General features: G+C 39.0%; 2 protein-coding genes across 4 annotated transcripts in view; both read left to right on the forward strand.

Annotated features, from left to right (window-relative positions):
* The first annotated feature begins 8168 nt into the window (after positions 1–8168).
* LOC113022002 (uncharacterized) lies at positions 8169–10304 on the forward strand. Its single transcript, XM_026166949.2, has 6 exons — positions 8169–8345; positions 8561–8703; positions 8833–8906; positions 9298–9396; positions 9533–9631; positions 9805–10304. The coding sequence occupies exons 1-6, from the start codon at positions 8238–8240 to the stop codon at positions 9984–9986; spliced, it is 705 nt and encodes a 234-aa protein (XP_026022734.1). The 5' UTR covers positions 8169–8237; the 3' UTR covers positions 9987–10304.
* Positions 10305–14972: 4668 nt separating this feature from the next.
* slc12a5a (solute carrier family 12 member 5a) overlaps positions 14973–18553 on the forward strand; it is a 204328-nt gene continuing 200747 nt past the window's right edge. For all 3 annotated transcript variants that reach the window (XM_026166925.2, XM_026166927.2, XM_080301132.1), the window contains exon 1: positions 14973–15342. In XM_026166925.2, the coding sequence (XP_026022710.1) occupies positions 15177–15342 (166 nt within the window). In that variant the 5' untranslated portion in view covers positions 14973–15176. The remainder of the gene's footprint in view (positions 15343–18553) is intronic.

The raw sequence follows: 18553 nt of genomic DNA on the forward strand, positions 1-18553 counted from the left end.
AAAAAAAAACACTGGTGCAATTATGAGTAACTAAAAAAACATCTCTCATGTCGAAGCTACACAAGCCACAAAACCCACATCCTGAAACAACATACACCTAGGTGATATCTCACAAATGGGGTGGACGTTTTGGGTGTTTGCTCTCTGTGTTATGTTTTTGCAAATCAGATGGTATACTGATAGATGGTATAACAGACTGTTATTGTGCAATATATTTCCTCTGCCTCAGCTTAGATTCTGTATAAATACTGTATCAGTGAAGGTGACATTGACTTTGAAAAAAAAAGACAAATAGCGTGTACATGTGCATGCTTATGGCATCCCATTTCTAAGAGCAAAATTTTCACATCTTAAAACAAACCTCTCTTTAAGGGCCTCTAGCATGACATTTGGTGTGTCTTAGTTAGCTATTTGTTTCCGGAGCTTAACTGTGTAAACACTGCATTCTATTATAATTCATTATTCAAAATTACAACATTTTGCACATTATTGTTACTATTGGTAGTAGTAGTAGCAGCATGTATTCTTGTGTTTTCTTCTTGAGGACACGAATGGTGTACACAAACAACATTTTGAACTGTTACACTGTTACACCTATGTAATATGTATTACAGCCTCATAGATTGCATATGTAGATATTCTGCATATCAAGGCATTTAAAAGGGAAGTCACAGGGAGCAGCCGCAGTGCATGCCCCCAACCCTAGCACATGCAGGTGAATGTGTTTAAAGTTCATAGGGAACTCTGAAGTAGATAAAGGAAGTGTTGGGCATTGATGCTCAGTAGTAGTTTTGCAGATATGCAGAATGTGTGGGTAGAAGGTTAACCTCACTCTCCCCAGAAAATCGCAATGATACACACAATCATGTGAAAAGGAATGTTTGCATAGGACTCTATGAACTCCCATGAAAAACCGCATACAGCTTTACAGTTTCCAGCAGCCAGCAGCCAGGCACTGCTAATCAGATGCACTTGATTGAAATATCATCAGCAACCACATCTATTGCTCATCTGGTATATTCAGATGTGGTTTAACACACACACACACAAAGCAAAAAACAGGGCTACAGGCCTCAGTTAGCATGTCAAATCTTAAAGTTCATGACAGCGCAACTGAAAAAAGGCTGAAGATGCCACTCTTGTTTGTAAGAGTTGCCAGAAGAAAAACTCTTCTCTATAAAAAGAACATAGAAGAAAACTTTAGGATTGAAGAGTGTCAATCCTAAACTGACTTTTAACCTTTTAATGCCTGGTGTATTACATTTGAAAAATAGAGTTTTTCCCCAGTTTTTGGGACTTCAACATCATCAATGGGAATTTTTCCCCCTGAAAAACCTAAATAAATTGCACAATACATTTTTAAGCAATTAAAAAAATCAGATAAGCAAATATGATACAAATTAAATGTCATATATGGAGATTGGAATGTGATTTATTTTTTAAACAATTACACAAAATTAAACAAAAGAAAATTAAATAAACACCATTTTCAAAAAAATACAATTTCTACCAATTATTTTATGATTCAGGCTTTAAAGGGTTAAAACAATGTGGCAACAAGTGGAGATCTTTGGCTATGATGCAGGGCTGTGTTTAGAGAAAACTATTTACGGCATATCAGCACAAACATCTCATACCAACTATAATGCTAAGTTGTGGTAAGTTTGCAATTGTGGTTTGAGAAAGCTGTGCATAAACGTATTCCCACAAACCTCAATGAATTGAATCGACATTATAAAATGATGTGAGAGACATTTGAGGAAAATACAAATAAAATAGAATAAAAATAAATACAGTAAATGTACAGTAAATCTTTTCTCTTTTTTGCTCTATAAAATTGTTGTTTTTCTTTTTCAATCACTCATCTTAACAGTAGGATATACATGAAAAGAGAAAAAAATAAAGTTTGCACTCATTTTTTGCACTCTCTGGGCAACTGACCGTTTCAATGTGGATGCACAACTCTGTGAAAACGACTGAAAACGCTAGTGTGGAGGCATTTTCATTGCAATCTGCACATTCCTGCACATAAAATAAAATCTGATTTTGTGTTTACACTCAGTCTTTCAAATAGATGCAAGTAAAACAGCAGAACCCCGTAACTTCCTTGCTTGGAAGTTACGGGGTTTTCACTGTAAAAAGAAGTTTCCTTCCCACGCAGTGATCAGCGGAAACTAATGTTTTTGTCACTTTTTACAGAATCAAACTCAAAGTGAGGTCAGTACTTCCACGCTTTAAATGCTGCACAGTCATATGCTTACCTACACTTGATTTTTTTAACCATTGTTGATCTGCACACAGCTGTTGTCATGAACGTCGCACTCGCTTACATCATTGCCATGAGACACTCACAAAAAAAAATCACAGTTTTAGTAATGCATTAACACAGCGTGCTTACGGGAAAGTAACAGTAATTTAATTACCTTTTTGCAATAGTAATCCCTTACTTTACTTGTTACTTGAGAAAAGTAATCGGATTACAGTAACGAGTTACTTGTAGCGCATTACTGTAATCCAATTTTTATTTGCACTTTATTTATTTGCATCCTCTTAAAAGGGGATATGTGAATGTGGCGGAAAACTAACTGGTCAATCAAATTCAGTATAAAGAGTCAGCAGAAGTGATCTCATACTGAGCCAAGATGAAAAGCTTTTTGTGCTGCTGTTCTCGTGCTGAATTTCTGGCCTGTAAAAGCTACATACAGTGGCTTGCAAAAGTATTCGGCCCCCTTGAACTTTCCCACATTTTGTCACATTACAGCCACAAACATGAATCAATTTTATTAGAATTCCACGTGAAAGACCGATACAAAGTGGTGTACACGTGAGAAGTGGAATGACAATCATACATGATTCCAAACATTTTTTACAAATAAATAACTGCAAAGTATGGTGTGCGTAATTATTCAGCTCCCTTTTGTCTGAGTGCAGTCAGTTGCCCATAGACGTTGCCTGATGAGTGCTAATGACTAAATAGAGTGCACCTGTGTGTAATCTAATGTCAGTACAAATACAGCTGCTCTGTGATGGCCTCAGAGGTTGTCTAAGAGAATATTGGGAGCAACAACACCATGAAATCCAAAGAACACACCAGACATGTCAGGCATAAAGTTATTGAGAAATTTAATATAGCAGGCTTAGGCTACAAAAAGATTTCCCAAGCCTTGAACATCCCACGGAGCACTGTTCAAGCGATCATTCAGAAATGGAAGGAGTATGGCATAACTGTAAACCTACCAAGACAAGGCTGTGCACCTAAACTCACAGGCTGAACAAGGAGAGCGCTGATCAGAAATGCAGAATAATTATGCCTATAAAGAAGGCAAAGAGTGATGAAGATGTAAGTCTCATTTAAACCTTTATAGCTAACAATCTATTGTTTTAAAGGTGATTTATTAGACTAAAATGAAACTGAGCCTATTTAATGGATTTGTGCAATTTTTATTTCACAGAGAGAGTTAAATTTGTCTGATTAGTGCAAAACATTAGCCAAGCAAAAATAAAGAAACGCGTGAACAAACAAAATAAAAGCGATGTCATTACAGTTGACTGGGAAATGGTACGCGATGTCCTCAAACAGCTGCTGGAATATCCTTGCCCCACTTCTAAGTAGTGATTTGGACATTAGAGCAGTTGAAAGAGCAAACATCTTCGAGGCCACCAAAATAGGTTTAAAAGCTAATAAACAAATTTCTTCCACTCAGAGAATGTTGCATATAATTTCATTTTTCCTTGATGCATAAAGTTAAAAGATTAAAACTAATAAAACAAATTTTAAAAAGAGACTTTTTTTCATTTGATTATATTTTATATCATGGATTAGGCAGAAAGTAGAATTGGGCTGAAAGATCTATCGCTCTATCACCTATTCACGTTGTAAATCATGTTTTTAAAAAGTAACTAATTACTTTTGAAAATAAGTAATCAGTAAAGTAACGAGATTACATTTTGGGGGAAGTAATCACTAATTAGTTACTGATTACTTTTTTCAAGTAACTTGACCAACACTGTTAGTAAGATACACGAGTGCTTGAACGGAAGTTGGGAAAGCTCTTAGCCGTTAGCATGCGTCCATGCTAACTGCCCAGAGAATTCTTACATGTTATCGCAAAAACAGTGCATGTCCCCCCCTCGGACAACGTGTATGCAGCCTGAGACTCTCTCCACTCTGTGGTCAGCAAAGTGCAATCGCAATCTCCGAGTGCCCTTTCTTTAATACCAGGGGACTATAAACACGCATCACTGGGCTCCACACTGCCGACCTTCACCCAGTACGTGTCATGCCCTACCAGAGACAATAAAACACTAGACTTGGGCTACGTTCACACTGCAGGTCTTAATGCTCAATTCCGATTTTTTTGATCAAATACGATTTTTTTGTCTGCTTGTTCACACTACAAATATAATGCGACAGCAAACGCGCTCTAGTGTGAACCCTCAAAGCGGCCCGCATGCGCAAAAGAAGACACCACACGCTCTGTTTAGACCCAGACCAAACAATATTGTTTGACTGATGGCCCTTAATATAAAGACTTCAGACTTTACGTTTCCCAATTTTTGCTTTGTTATTTTGTTATTTACATAATAATGTGAATAACCTAATAACTATCCTTATTGCTGTTTTAGAGAGGAGCGGTGCTTCAAAGGATAGTTGCAGATTTCTGTCAGAATCAAATAAAACGTTCACGTTTCTCCAACGTTGTCTTCCCAACAGTTTCACTGACATCTACACTGGATGGCCAGGAAGCGTTTGCAATGTCTTCTTGGGCGCTTCTCCGGAGCTGATAATTGCCGTCTGTCTTTTGTCAGTGACATAAAAGACGGATTTAATGTGACATGACCATTCAAGCAGCAGTCGCTTTCTAAAACATCGGATATGTATCAGAATCAGTACCACATACGAAAGTGACCCAGATCGGATTTGAAAATATCGGATTTGTGCCGTTCACACTGTCATACCATGATTGGATTTGGGTCGCATAGGGTCAAAAAAATCAGATTTGATGTGCTTTCGCCTGCAGTGTGAACGTAGCCTTACTGTATGTCAATGCAAAAGAGGTATACAGTTCATCACCTGTCCCTCACCTGGGAAGATCTGATCACAAGTGTTGATCTGGAGGTAGTTCTGCTGGCACCAGTCCACAAAGTCATGGGTAAATTCTCTGTACTCCCTGTCGCTACCATCAGTGATGAGGCTGACTATTGCAGAGCTGTCAAAGAACCTTTGCAGGAAGCACTGGGTGGAGTTTTGGGAGAAGTCTGCAGAGTAGATAGTAAAGAGGAACGGAGGCAGAACCATTCCCTGTGGGGGCCCCGTACTGCCCCCACAGAGACACACAGCACTAAGTTCTCATATGCTGTTGTCGGTCGGTGAGGTAGAACCATCGGGCCACAAAAATCACAACTGTCTGCCTGGGGGGGGTGAGGTGGGCAAATGAACTGCATCATTTCTTTTAACAGGTTTGATTGATCCAGGATGCAGTCTTCAACATCGACTGCAGACTCACCCACCCCCACTACTGCTGTCCCACCTCTGACACCTCATTCACTTCACACCTCCTCTCCTCACCCCGCTCACTACTACTCACCCTAACCACTGCATCCTGTACACAACCAACACACGGCTCCAGCCTGTCTCTCTCAACCATCCAGGTTAAGGAACTGAGGATGACTGGAGTCAGGAAGGCAGCGGGTCCCGATGGCATCAGCTCAAGGGTTGCCAAGTCCTGCACAGATCAATTGTGTGGGGTGATGGAGTACATCTTCAGCCTGAGGCTGGGAAGAGTTCCACAGCTCTGGAAAACCTCTTGTGTGCCACTAGTGCCAAAGACTCCACATTCCAAGAACCTCAACAGCAACAGGGCAGTGGCTCTGACATCCCACCCAATGAAGACCCAGGAACACCTGAACCTGTCTCAGCTTTGACTCCTGGTGAGCTCCTCACTGGACCCACTTCAGTTTGCCTACCAGCCTGGCACTGGATTGGATGATGCTGTCATTCACCTCCTACACCGTTCCCATCTCGATTGGAGACCCCTGGGAGCACTGTGAGAATCATTTTCTTTGATTTCTTTATTGCCTTTAACACCATTCTTTCCACAGTTCTGAAGAAAAAGCTGGAGAACTCAGGAATTGACCATCACCTCACAGCATGAATATTGGACTACCTCACCACCAGACTATAGTATGAGAGAACTCGGGGCTGCATGTCGGACAGGGTCATCTGCAGTACGGAGGCCCCACAGGGAACTGTGTGGGAGACATCTGCAGTGGGCAAATGAACTGAATCATTTCTTTGACAGGTTTGATTGATCCAGGATGCAGTCTTCAACATCGACTGCAGACTCACCCACACCCACTGCCGTTGTTGCGCATCTGACACCTCAGTTACTTCACACCTCCTCCCTTCACCCCGCTCACAACTCCCCACCCCTACCACAGCATCCTGTACACAACCAACACACATCTCCAGCCTGTCTCTCTCAACCCTCCAGGTTAGGAGGGAACTGAGTACGACTGGAGCAAAGAAGGCAGCAGGTCCAGATGGCATCAGCTCAAGGGTTGTCAAGTCCTGCGCAGATCAACATGAGAACTCTGGGCTGCGTGTCGGACAGGGTCATCTGCAGTATGGAGGCCCCACAGGGAACGGTGTGGGAGATGTCTGCAGTGCAGATGGTGAAGAGGAACTGAGCCAGAACCGTTCCCTGGATTAATTAATTGATTAATTTTATCGCATTATTTGTAATGATAGCATTAACGCGATAATGTTGACAGGCCTAGTTTGTTGGTTTGCTTTTATTTCGTTTCATAAGCAAGCTGGTTATTAGATGCTGCTTCAGCCAGCCAGACAATCCTTTGCTGTCCCACCCCTCTCCTCCCTGTGGAGCAAGCAGCAGGTGTATCTCGTAAATCCTTACTCCTCGCAAATGGGCAATAGAAAACCGTTTGGTGCCTATGCAATCCCCAAAATGCACTGGCATGACATCCGGGGAGCATGGGTGTGAGCAACGTTCTTTTTTGCAGATGCCATGATGCCCCCTCTACCACGATGCCACCCTGGGCAATGCCCTATGTTGCCCATATCAAAAACCACCACTTGGTACCATAGCTCAGGCTACTTGTTACTCTGTGATATTTATCTGCATGTTTGCAAACTTGTCTAGTACTTACCTGTTTGTTTCCTCCTTCCTCTAAGGAAATCTATGTATTGCAACCTGTCTGACACACTACTACCAATAGTATACTGGAAATGTGTCCAAGAGAAAGTGAGGAGAAACTCAAAATAGAACTGATTCATAGACTCTGACCTGAATCTGATACCTGTTAATAAATGAAAAAGAAAAAATCCAGATACACAGAGAGTGTGTATCTCAGCAAAGTATCTGTGTTGCTTAGGATATTTATTCCCTTTGCTTCCTTAAGATTGTTTATTAAAATCTTTAAACCTTTCAACTGTGTTCTACAATTATGTCCTTTTTTTTGCAAATGCCAACAAATTACTGCCTTGCCTTGGTCATCCACTGCAAATTCATTTCTGCCTGCACCCTGATGTGTTTTTTCTAAACCATTTGCATTTTGAGTAAATGTATTTTGCAAGAGTAAGCATGCACACATTTGCCAAACACAGACAGGATATTGTGTGGTTAATGATAGACCTATAAACTGGTTTTAAAATGTTAACAAAATTCATATTACTGCAAATGAAGTGAGCAGTTTGCATCGACAGCTAGAAATATAGCATGTGCAATCATCTGTCACCAATTAAACTGCATCTTATGAAATGTCAATTTTCTTTCTCCACAGTTTTTTTTAGAGAACGTGTTACCATCTACCGGAACCAAATTCCTTGTATGTGTCTGCACATATACATGGCCAATAAACACGATTCTGATTCTGAGTATACATAGTAAAGTATGATACATCGTTTTATCATATTTCAAGTGTCACCATACTGAAAATACTGATAAATCTTATCAGTATGTACTTTTGATCCAGGGCACGATGTTAGGTTTGATCAAGGTTTTGAAGGTTTAACCTTGAAATTATCTGTCCACACACTGACATGTTTATCAGTTTGTGACCTAGATGATGATTGGTAAATGTGGTCTTTACTGGAAATGATGGCATTTGAGGTCATTCACTTCATTTCCTCTTAAATAGGGGTGGGAAAACTAACTGGTCAGTATAAACCCGAAAAAGACTAAGAATCAGCAGAAGTGAACTCATACTGAGCCAAGATGAAAGCGTTTTGTGTCGCTGTTCTTGTGCTGAATTTCATCTCTGTGTGCCAGCCTTCATCAGTGGCCTGTGAGAGGTATCTAAAAACAGCAGATAGGGATCAAGATGTAAGTCTCTTTTAAACCTTTATAGCTAAGATTATAGTTGTAAAACTGATTTGCTAGTAGAATTTTAGTAAAATGAAACTGCACCTATGTAATGGATTTGTGCAAGTTTGTATTTCATGAATAGTGTTAAATGTGTCAGATTAGTGCAAAACATTTACAAAGCAACAAAAAAAAAAACTAAAATAACGAATGAACAAACAATGTCTTCATTTCAGCTGACTGGGAAATGGTACCTTATAGCCATGTCCTCAAACAGCTGCTGGGCTACTGCATTCAGTGTCCTACCTTTCGGTGTCTATGTGAACATTACGGCAATGGAAGAAGCAAACATCTATGAAGCCACATTTTCACTGAAAATGTAACTAATTTTCTTCCTTATAATTGTTGTTTATACTGTATGTTTGCCAGTGTTTGTGCTTCATATTTCATTATGTCATTTAAAGTTATTTTTTCATTCTTTATATCTTTTGACTACTAATTAAATCAGGTTTGGGCAGTGTAAAAATTTAACTTCAAAAATTCACTACGAAAAAAGCACCATAACTGAGATTGACAGCAAGGGTAAGAGTTTTGATTAAAACATTTGTGTCACTGGAGTTTAATTATGAATCTCTTCATGTCTGTTTCTTTCAGTCACTATTAAACTTTTTAACTGCAGATTAATTATGTGCTCAAACCTTTTAACATTCACAAAATAATCAATAAAAACATAAAAGCACTAAAAGAGAAAATTCAGATATGAAAATCATATACATGTTTAATTTTTAAGCTTTTAAAGAATTGGTAGCATACTAGTTTTGTTGTCTTTTGTCTTCTCTGACTTTTTTCACATTCTTTTATTGTGTAAATAATAATCTTCACTTGTGATAGTATCTATAATACTATAATTCTGATGTTAAAAATTTAATCTCAAATGTTAAATGTATTTTAATAACTCTTCTTTTTACAACAGGTGCCAAAAGTGATAATGTAATGATACTTCTTCAAAGGAGGTGCCATGATTGTATTGTTATAAAGGGAGATGGCTTCACTGACATTCTTGTGCTTTTAAGTAAGGACCCAGACAAATGTGATAAGAAAATATGTTGAATATTTACAATACAGATGTTTTTACAGCACTTTCTTACCTGACTTATCTAGCAGGCTATTATATAGCAGATTATGACATTTAATCATGTTTTAAACAGGTAAGCGAATGTCCATCACTGATGATGAGATGGAGGCATTTGAGATACAAGCAGAATGTCGTTACTTGTACAAACCACAGATCTTTGGTTCTGATCATGGTAAGATGTGAAAAAAGAATATGACGAAACCTTTATGGCTTTACAGCTAACGTGTACTTTTAGAGTGATTCGTGTCATTTTATTTTCTGCAGTTCCTTAACATTATAATGCAATCAGTATAACACAATTGCACATTCTACAGTTTCTAATTGTTTTTTTTTATCTTCATACAGACTACGAGAACTGCACAGTTGACGATGGCAAGACTGAATATGCTTCTTCAGAAATTCCCCATATGCGACAAGCAGTGCTAAACATCTTCTCAAAGGTCTTCACATGCGTACAAGACAGAGTTTTGTATTACCCCCGTGCTGCCTTCCAGTGGGTGCAGTCAACATGGAGTAATTTGTGGTGAATGTAGAGAGACACGCTATAATAAATATTTGCTTATTTCAATCATGTGCACTTGAAACCGTGCTGTCTTTAGTTTAAAGATTTGAAGAGAGTGTAGAATGAATTATAAATACTACAGTTTACAGATGAACAATATTTGAATATTAATTCAAAATATCATTATAATGCATTTATATCTGTCCTTTACCTCTCAACTACTATTCATCCAACTTGCTGAGGTCCAGAGTAAGGGCAGTGTCTATTTTAAGGATGCTCTAAAGTGCTGTGTTCCAATTTTTTCTGTCGCATTTCTGTTGCTATTAAACATTTATGAAATTCAGTGTGGAATCAACTGTCAAAAGACTCAATCTTCCAAAGACTCATTTCCTCAAACAATCACTGTTTCAGCAGAATTTTCCAGGGGTCCTATCTGGACAAAAAGACAGTCATTTGAAATTTACAACCTCTGTAAATGATTTTACATAAAGTGGAATGCATATTTAGACATTGTTATGATGAGTCCACCTACTTCAATATCAAAAGAACAGCAGATGTAAATGTCAGAGGGTTTAAATATGGTAATTTTGGTTTTCTATTCCCTAAAAAAAACCGTTCAAGGCGTTGACTTTAATTCATGGACCAAAAGGTGTAATAACTACACTTGTAAAAACTTGTGAAAGTTCTAGTCAGTAATAGCTTAAAAAATAAAGTGACAATGAAAAAATTAGCTATATGAATAAGAGACACGAGAGAATTTAAAAATGCAGTATGTCTCCTGCCTTTTCTCAAAGGCCAAAGTGTAACTTTACTTACACACAAACATCACAATAAATAATGAATTGTGGGAAAGTAAATACAGTGTATATGTCTGTTTTTAAAAATATGTATTTGCTGGTCTATGCTGTCTAAAGTTGAAATCCAAAAATGAAACATGCGACCAACATTTTATTGACAGACTTACCAGACAGCCTCAGACAGCCATGCAGTCTTAAAGGTCCCTATGTGAGTAGGAATGCCAGACCCCACAACGCTACCATGAGTTGGTTAATTAATCCATTAATGCACAAAAATAGAGAAGCTCTGGTGGAATCAATTTACACTCAGCTGATTGACATGTTGATTAATATCTTGTCAGCTGTCTTCATGTTACAAGCTTTACTCTTTTTTTGAGAGTATCGGGCAGTTTGGACATCCATATTCAAATAGTTGAACATCAAGAATTATATATATATATATATATATATATAGAATTAGAAATGGTGTATTTTCATCCAGAAGCAAATCCTTGTGTTCCATTGTTTTGATTCAAATTCCATTGTTTGTTCCCAAATTCTGTTGTTTTCATTAAAATTCCGTCATTTTCATGTTAATTCCGTTGTTTTCATTCTAATTCTGTTGTTTGTTTTAAAACTCCATTGTTTTCATTCAAATTCTGTTCTTTTCATTCAAATTCTGTTATGTTCATTCAAATTCCATTATTTTGATTCAAATTCTGTTATGTTCATTCAAATTCCATTATTTTGATTCAAATTCTGTTCTGTTCATTCTAATTCCGTTAGAATGAACAGAACATTCTAATTCTGTTGTTTGTTTTAAACTTCCATTGTTTTCATTCAAATTCTGTTCTTTTCATTCTATTTCCATTGTTTTGATTCAAATTCCATTGTTTTCATTCAAACTCTGTTTTGTACATTCTAATTCTGTTGTTTTCATTCAAATTCTGTTGTTTTCATTGAAATTCCGTTGTTTTCATTCTAATTCTGTTGTTTGTTTTAAACTTCCATTGTTTTCATTCAAATTCTGTTCTGTTTATTCTAATTCCGTTGTTTTCATTCTCATTCCGTTGTTTTCATTCTAATTCTGTTGTTTGTTTTAAACTTCCATTGTTTTGATTCAAATTCTGTTCTGTTCATTCTAATTCCGTTGTTTTCATTCAAATTCTATTCATTTCATTCTAATTCTACTCTTTTTATTCAAATTCCATTGTTTGTTCTCAAATTCTGTTGTTTTCATTAAAATTCCGTCGAAACTTGTGTTTCAGTTTGCCATCTTAGGGAGTAATCAACACACATGGGTGTATTTTCTTTTTGTTGCTGAGATTTATTGATAAAAACAGTACAAAAAAAACCCCAACCATTTGTACACATATTTACAAATAATAATAAAAAGTGAGTGAGTACATTTCAACATTTTCAGCAATCACTCACAATCCTGGCACTGCCATGGTATCTGTAGTCTGCATTTACCACATGTGTATCTGTAGCAGTGAACACATCCCACAGTGGCATGATTGTTCTTGCATTTGTGTTTGACCTGACACATGGCTCTTTTTCCAGGGCTCGGTGTGGAGGGTTGTGTCCGAAGCAACTGTTCTTTTCTTGCCTTCTTCCCAGCTACATGAGAGTGAGCCAACTCTCTTGCAAGCTCCACCAGGAAGTCCACCCGTCTTTCCTTCGTCCCGGTGCATGCTTGATACAGCACATGTGCATTCAGTGCTGCCATGTCAATCATGTTATAGAACACGGCAACTGGCCAGCGCCGTGTTCCTCTGCGGACAGTGTACTCCCGCATCATCTGGTCCATCACATCCACACCACACGTTGTGGTGTAAACGGCGACAGTGTTTGGCTTCCTTTTGGTGGTGTTATCAGTCTGAACCACGCTCTGCACGCTGCTAAGAATATAGACTGTCTTCTTCCGTTTGGCCGCATTCGCCGTCAGCGTGGCAGCAGAGGTTGAAAACACCTAAGAAATAAGATAAATTGTTATTTCCATAGCACTTTTACACACAATGAAACACATAAACATAGAACCACAAAAGACCTGCAACATACCTGAGTGGTGAATTCATTGCGATCTGTGTGTCTAGCGGATTGAGGAATTTCCCAGCGACTCTTGTTGACTGTGCCGAGGATGGTGGTTTTCCGTCTAAGAAGTTTTTGCGCAAGTGAAAGCAATGTGAAGAAATTGTCCGTGGTAACATTTCTGCCCTTGTCTAGGAATGGTTCCATCAGCCTCATCACTACATTTTCAGACAGTCTCTCCCCACTGGGACGATTGGGGTCCTTGCCAAGATATGGGAAGACATTGCAAATGTACTTGGATTTTAGGTCGCAAGCCACCCAAAACTTGATCCCAAACTTGTCTGGTTTACTTGCAATATACTGCAGGAAACAGCACCGAGTCTTTGATGGGAAAAGCTGTTCATCAATGGTGATATGTAGACCAGGGTTGTAGCACGTGATACAGTTGGTGACAAATGATCCCCACACACTGGAAATTGCAGCGAACTTATCAGTCTTTGCTTGATCACTGCGGGGGGACCTGTCATCAAAGCGTAGGTGTTGCATGATGTCTTGGAAGCGGTTTCGCAGCATAGTTCGAATGATCTGTGGGTTTCCCAGGTTTGCTGACCAGCAGTCATGTAGTGATGGAACCCTAGTAACCGTTCAAGGCGTTGAACAAGATGACAATTGCATCCACCTCAACACAAAAGGAAGTTCACAGCTTTTAGCAGCTCCCCACCCCCACACACAAACAAAGAGGCAGATGGCAGTTAGAAATCAGCAATCATTCACACATCCCCACTCCCCCACTTCTCAGGTAACGACCTAATTTACATATGAATTGATGCTAAAAGACTAGCCAATTTAGCTTCCACTTGGCTGACAGAGGGTTAGAAAAGCCTGGGACTTCCAGTGTTTTAAGGATGGGTAATGACACTTGCCTGTTCTCCTTCTTTGTCGCTTCTGCAAGACGTAAAGTTTATGACTCAGGCTTTTCGAAGACAACTCGTATGCCATTTGGTAGCAAAAGAGAAAAAAGAAAAAAAAAGGAAGAGGATGTAAAAATTTTGGGGGAGGGTGTTCCAAACTAAAAAAACATCTCCAGTTGGAGACACGTTTACAATTTCCTGATATTACATCTAAAACAATTATAAACTGTGACGGTCACAAAACAGTCCACGTCCTGCTTACTTACCTTAACCTTTCATTGCCAAATGGTGGCACGATACAAACCAGTTTTATGGTATCCACCAACACTTTACAACAACGCAATAGATTAACAAAGCAGAACGAATGTATGGCGAATAATACATTAGATTACAACATAAAATAATACATTTGGGGAAAAATACAAATTAAAGATCAAATGATAAAAATACTTAAATATGACCCAATTTGAGGGCAGAGCTTTGAGATCCGTTAAGGAGAAATCAGCGTATGGCCGTAGACCATAAGAGGAAAATGAATGGGATGACTGTTTGTCTTGTTCCTTGCTTTCTTGGTTTTCTGAAACTAAAGTAGATCTGACGTGAATTTTACTTTCGTGTCAGAACTGAATTTTTATGTTTATTTTCTTTTGTTCCATTCTGTGTCAAGATCATCCTCCAGGTCTGGTCTGTGGGAAGACTAATAGTTCAGTTTTGCAGATCTTGTCAATGCTTTTACAGCATTGCCGGTGTGTTTGGGATGATGCGTCCTGGTGCAAAATAAAGCGAGAAGTCAAAATTTTGCCTTCTTTATCATGTGTTTTCAATAACAGCAAGACTAATGGCTTTATCATACATTGCTCAAAATATCTCTCTCTCATTAAGTTCTTTTATACCAAACAGGTGCAAATGATCCTCTTTAAAAAAATCCTAGTAGTGCTGGAAATGTATTTTTGATGTATCTTTTCTAATTTCCTTTTTATTAATGCGGTATGACGATTATTGAGGAAAGATCCCCTCAACTTTACAGCACATTACCACAGCTGGGTCAGAGACTGATTTTTGGTTGCCCAGCAACGGCCAATTTAGAGCCACAAAGAGCTGCGTTGATCTTAGTGTTAGATATAGGAAAAATTATAATAAAATGAGGAGAAATAAAAAATACCAGCTCATTAAAAAAATCATAATCATCATGTTTCGTGCATTACTATGTGTGTTTACGTTTGCTGTTTTTATTAAAATAAATATTCGGCTTTAGGACCCAGGTGCGCAGCAGCGGCAGACACCGGTTGATGAGATGGTCCACTCGGTATTACACATCTAATGGACCAACAAAGAGCGGCTGCTCGTCCAGCACTGAGTAGTAGGAGGTAAACTCCATAGACTGTAACTGTGGACTACTATAATCAGACAGGTGAGGGCATTTTGACCGTCTTTATCCGTCCGCGTCACCCCGCACCGTGACAAGAAGACCCGACTGTTGTCTCACCGGCGACAACCATGAGCCAGAGGTTCACCGTCTCCAAGAGCGACGGCGACCGGCGCCCCTCCGACATGCAGGGGGAGGTGAACCAGCTGTTTGAGGGAGACGAGCCCCCGACCACCAGCAGCAGCAGCGCGGAGGGACAGGCTGCAGCTGGTACTGAAACGGTGCTGGTGCTGAAAGGTAAGGAGATCCTCCAGCCGGCTTCTTCACCCTGTTTGTTAGCTGTGCGCTATATGCTAGCAACCCTAATGCTTGACTGCTGCTCGGTGACACCACATTGTCTCTGTGTGACTTGAATTCCTAATAACCCTCGGGGCACCGTCTGGTCAGTAACAGAGGCGCGTACAGCAAATCCTGCAGTTGTCCTTTTTCTTCAGCAATTGTGATGTTACAGGTGCATGCATTGTTCAAAAATATTGGAAGATGCATGCAGTGTGAGACAGAAAACAAAGCATTTGGGGACTTAATTATCATATGGCCTGTTAAATTTTGTATGTCTCAGGCATTTTCCTTCCCCTCCCACAGCATTTAACTGCACTACAAGTAATCTAGTACCTTCTCAGTTCAGGATGTAGGGTATGTGCTGGTGCATTTTATAGTATTTATCTCTAGATCTATATATTTTTTTATTTGTTAGGCTTTACAGTATGTGAGCAGAAAAGACTAATTGCACCCTGTCTTGAAGGGAGTATCAATGTCAAGTAATATACAGTTTCTGTGGTAAGGCTTAAATTCAATGGAGAACTAATAATTGTTCTTTCCTTTTTTATTGAGTTGTTCCCAAGGTTAGGGATAATTTAGCTGGTAAAACCCAGGACATTATAATTAATAAGGAGCATTAAACCTTCTCTTTTACTATTTTCACTTTCTAGAATAGTTTTTTTTTTCAGTTTCATCAATCTGTGCCAAAGTGGTTTTCTGTCACCAGTTTGCCCATATGAAAGAATCAACGTCCCCTCAGTCCTTGCGTGAATCAAACACAGCAATGCGGAACAAATGGAAATCCCCATTTGTCCAGGAATGGAGGCCTTTACCATTAACTATGATTAGAATGACAAAAAGTACAGTGATTCATGTCCATTCAAGTGCAAATGGAGATTTATCTGCAAATGGATCAATACATTTCATACTCTGTAAGGCTGCTGCATTAATGACATTTCATGTTAATTGGCCAGGCTCCCCAGACTCCCTTTAAATGGCTTTATTGGAGCTCTAGATTAGCTTCCACTTTATTCAAAGAACTGTAGCCTTAGTTTGGTATTCAGCCTGATTCTTTTTGCAGAGCTGCAAGCAGCAGTGTGGAAACACCATTTAGAATAAAGAGTTAATTATTAAATATTTTTTGTCATAGTACATTATAATTCAGGGTGTTTTTTTTTTAATTTATATCTGTACTCTCAGTTCTGGCACTTGTTGGTTAACTATATCACTACCTGAGTAACTACCTTTTTTAGTTCATATATTAGCTTTGATCCTGGACATTTTTGTCTTTATATCACTTCTGGTGTGCTAAGGTTCAGTAGCATTCACATGTTTATACAGTGAAACCAGCTGCCTCCTTAATTGGGAATAAATGATTTTCACTACCAGTCCAGTTTTTCCCATTATTGCTACAAGTGGCTCAGAACTGGCCACTTACTCCTGTGTGTGTGCCCCAGTATGTGACAGTCATTTCACTTGACAGACAGACTGGTCAGTAGGAATGTATCTCACAGTCTACTTCCTTTAGAGACAAGGATCACTTTATTTAAGGACTCTCCCTAATGATACACCTTGCTCATACTGGTATCTCTGCATCCATTTTGCTGGTTGCCATGGTGATGCAGTACATTTTCGCTAGAGTTGGCTTAGAAATGGTCTCACAGTAAAATGTTTTCTGTCTTATCAGGTACCGTTATGAAATCAATCTGTTCATGTTTGTACCCCTCGGAAAACAACTGTTGTAACATTGCTGAACCTGTGAGTAGGGCTGGGCTCTACAATATATTAACATTTAAGCTGTATTAATATATTTTTAAACTAGTGTTTGTAACGATTCTCTAAAGCCATGGTTCAGTTTGTGCCTTAATTTTCAGGCCACAGTTTGGGTTGTAGCATGTTCTTTGTTCCCAAAAATCTTCATTTCTATTAACTCTCAGAGTCAAAACAGCAAGAAAGATTGCTGCTGACTAGGGCTGGGCCATATCATACCATTCATGGTAATACCGGTATAATGTTGGGCAACAATAAGAAAATGAAATATCGCGATAGACTATGGGTAAAATGCGCATGTGCAGTGCCTTTGTTTTCATACGCACATGGCGGAAAAAGCATGGTGCTGACGGAGAATGAGAAGGGCAAACGCGGATCGTTGAATGAAACGGATGAACCAGAATTGGTTTGTAAAAATGCTGCAACTTCAGTGGTGTGGAACTGGTTTAACTTTCATCCATCAGATACACAACAAAGCACTATTTTTGCTAGAGCATGCTAGCGGGCCGTTGTTATTACCGTGTTTTTTGGAAAATACGGCACACTTAAAATCAATCCTTTGATTTGTTTGAAAATCAACAGTGCCCCTTATAATCCCGTGTGCCTTATGTACGAATTCTGGTTGTGTTTACTGACACAGTGTTTACTGATGTTTTAGTACGACTTTGCTAAGCTACAAACCCGCACCGCTTGATGGATTGTGTGTGTGTGTGTGTGTGTGTGTGTGTGTGTGTGTGTGTGTGTGTGTGTGTGTGTGTGTGTGTGTGTGTGTGTGTGTGTGTGTGTGTGTGTGTGTGTGTGTGTGTGTGTGTGTGTGTGTGTGTGTTGTGTGTGTGTGTGTGTGTGTTGTGTGTGTGTGTGTGTGTGTGTGTGTGTGTGTGTGTGAATTTGCATTTGCACGGTAAAATTTTTATATTACTTTAATGCACATAAAAACATCTGCTTGTTTAAGTGAAAATACATTGATGGGGTTTTTTTTGTACTAATAAAGTTGTGGAGTTATAAAGTATTTTGTCTAGTGTCAATTATATCGTCAGTTATACCGTTATCGCAAATTTTCAAATGTATATCATGATAAATATTTTTGGTCATATCGCCCTGCTCTACTGCTGACACCTCTCACCCTGGTGATATACTGGTAGCAGCCTGTGGGTCATCAGGGCCAATGCCTCACATTGCAAGAGCAGTTTCTTTCTGTCAGCAGTTCGACTACTTAACAAAGCCTAGTACTTCAACCCTGACTCCTTATAATGAATGTGCTACGTTAGCACACGTACTTACTCACCTACGCTATAAAAACATTGCACGTTGGACTCATTGCAGTTGAGTGCTTTGCACATGATGTTCACACTTAGATTTCACACGTCCCCCTTCTCTGTAAGTATTTTATATTTTCTTTTTTTGTGTTATTGTATTGTAT

This window comes from Astatotilapia calliptera, chromosome 5 (genome assembly GCF_964374335.1).
Source record: "Astatotilapia calliptera chromosome 5, fAstCal68.1, whole genome shotgun sequence".
Taxonomy (NCBI): Eukaryota; Metazoa; Chordata; class Actinopteri; order Cichliformes; family Cichlidae; genus Astatotilapia; species Astatotilapia calliptera.

What these genes read in the sequence shown, in the direction of transcription:
- LOC113022002 (XM_026166949.2), top strand. Translation starts at nt 8,238, where the DNA reads ATGAAAGCGTTTTGTGTCGCTGTTCTTGTGCTGAATTTCATCTCTGTG. An exon ending in CAGCAGATAGGGATCAAGAT is followed by an intron (nt 8,346 to 8,560) that starts GTAAGTCTCTTT and finishes TCTTCATTTCAG; the next exon opens with CTGACTGGGAAATGGTACCT. An exon ending in GATCTTTGGTTCTGATCATG is followed by an intron (nt 9,632 to 9,804) that starts GTAAGATGTGAA and finishes ATCTTCATACAG; the next exon opens with ACTACGAGAACTGCACAGTT.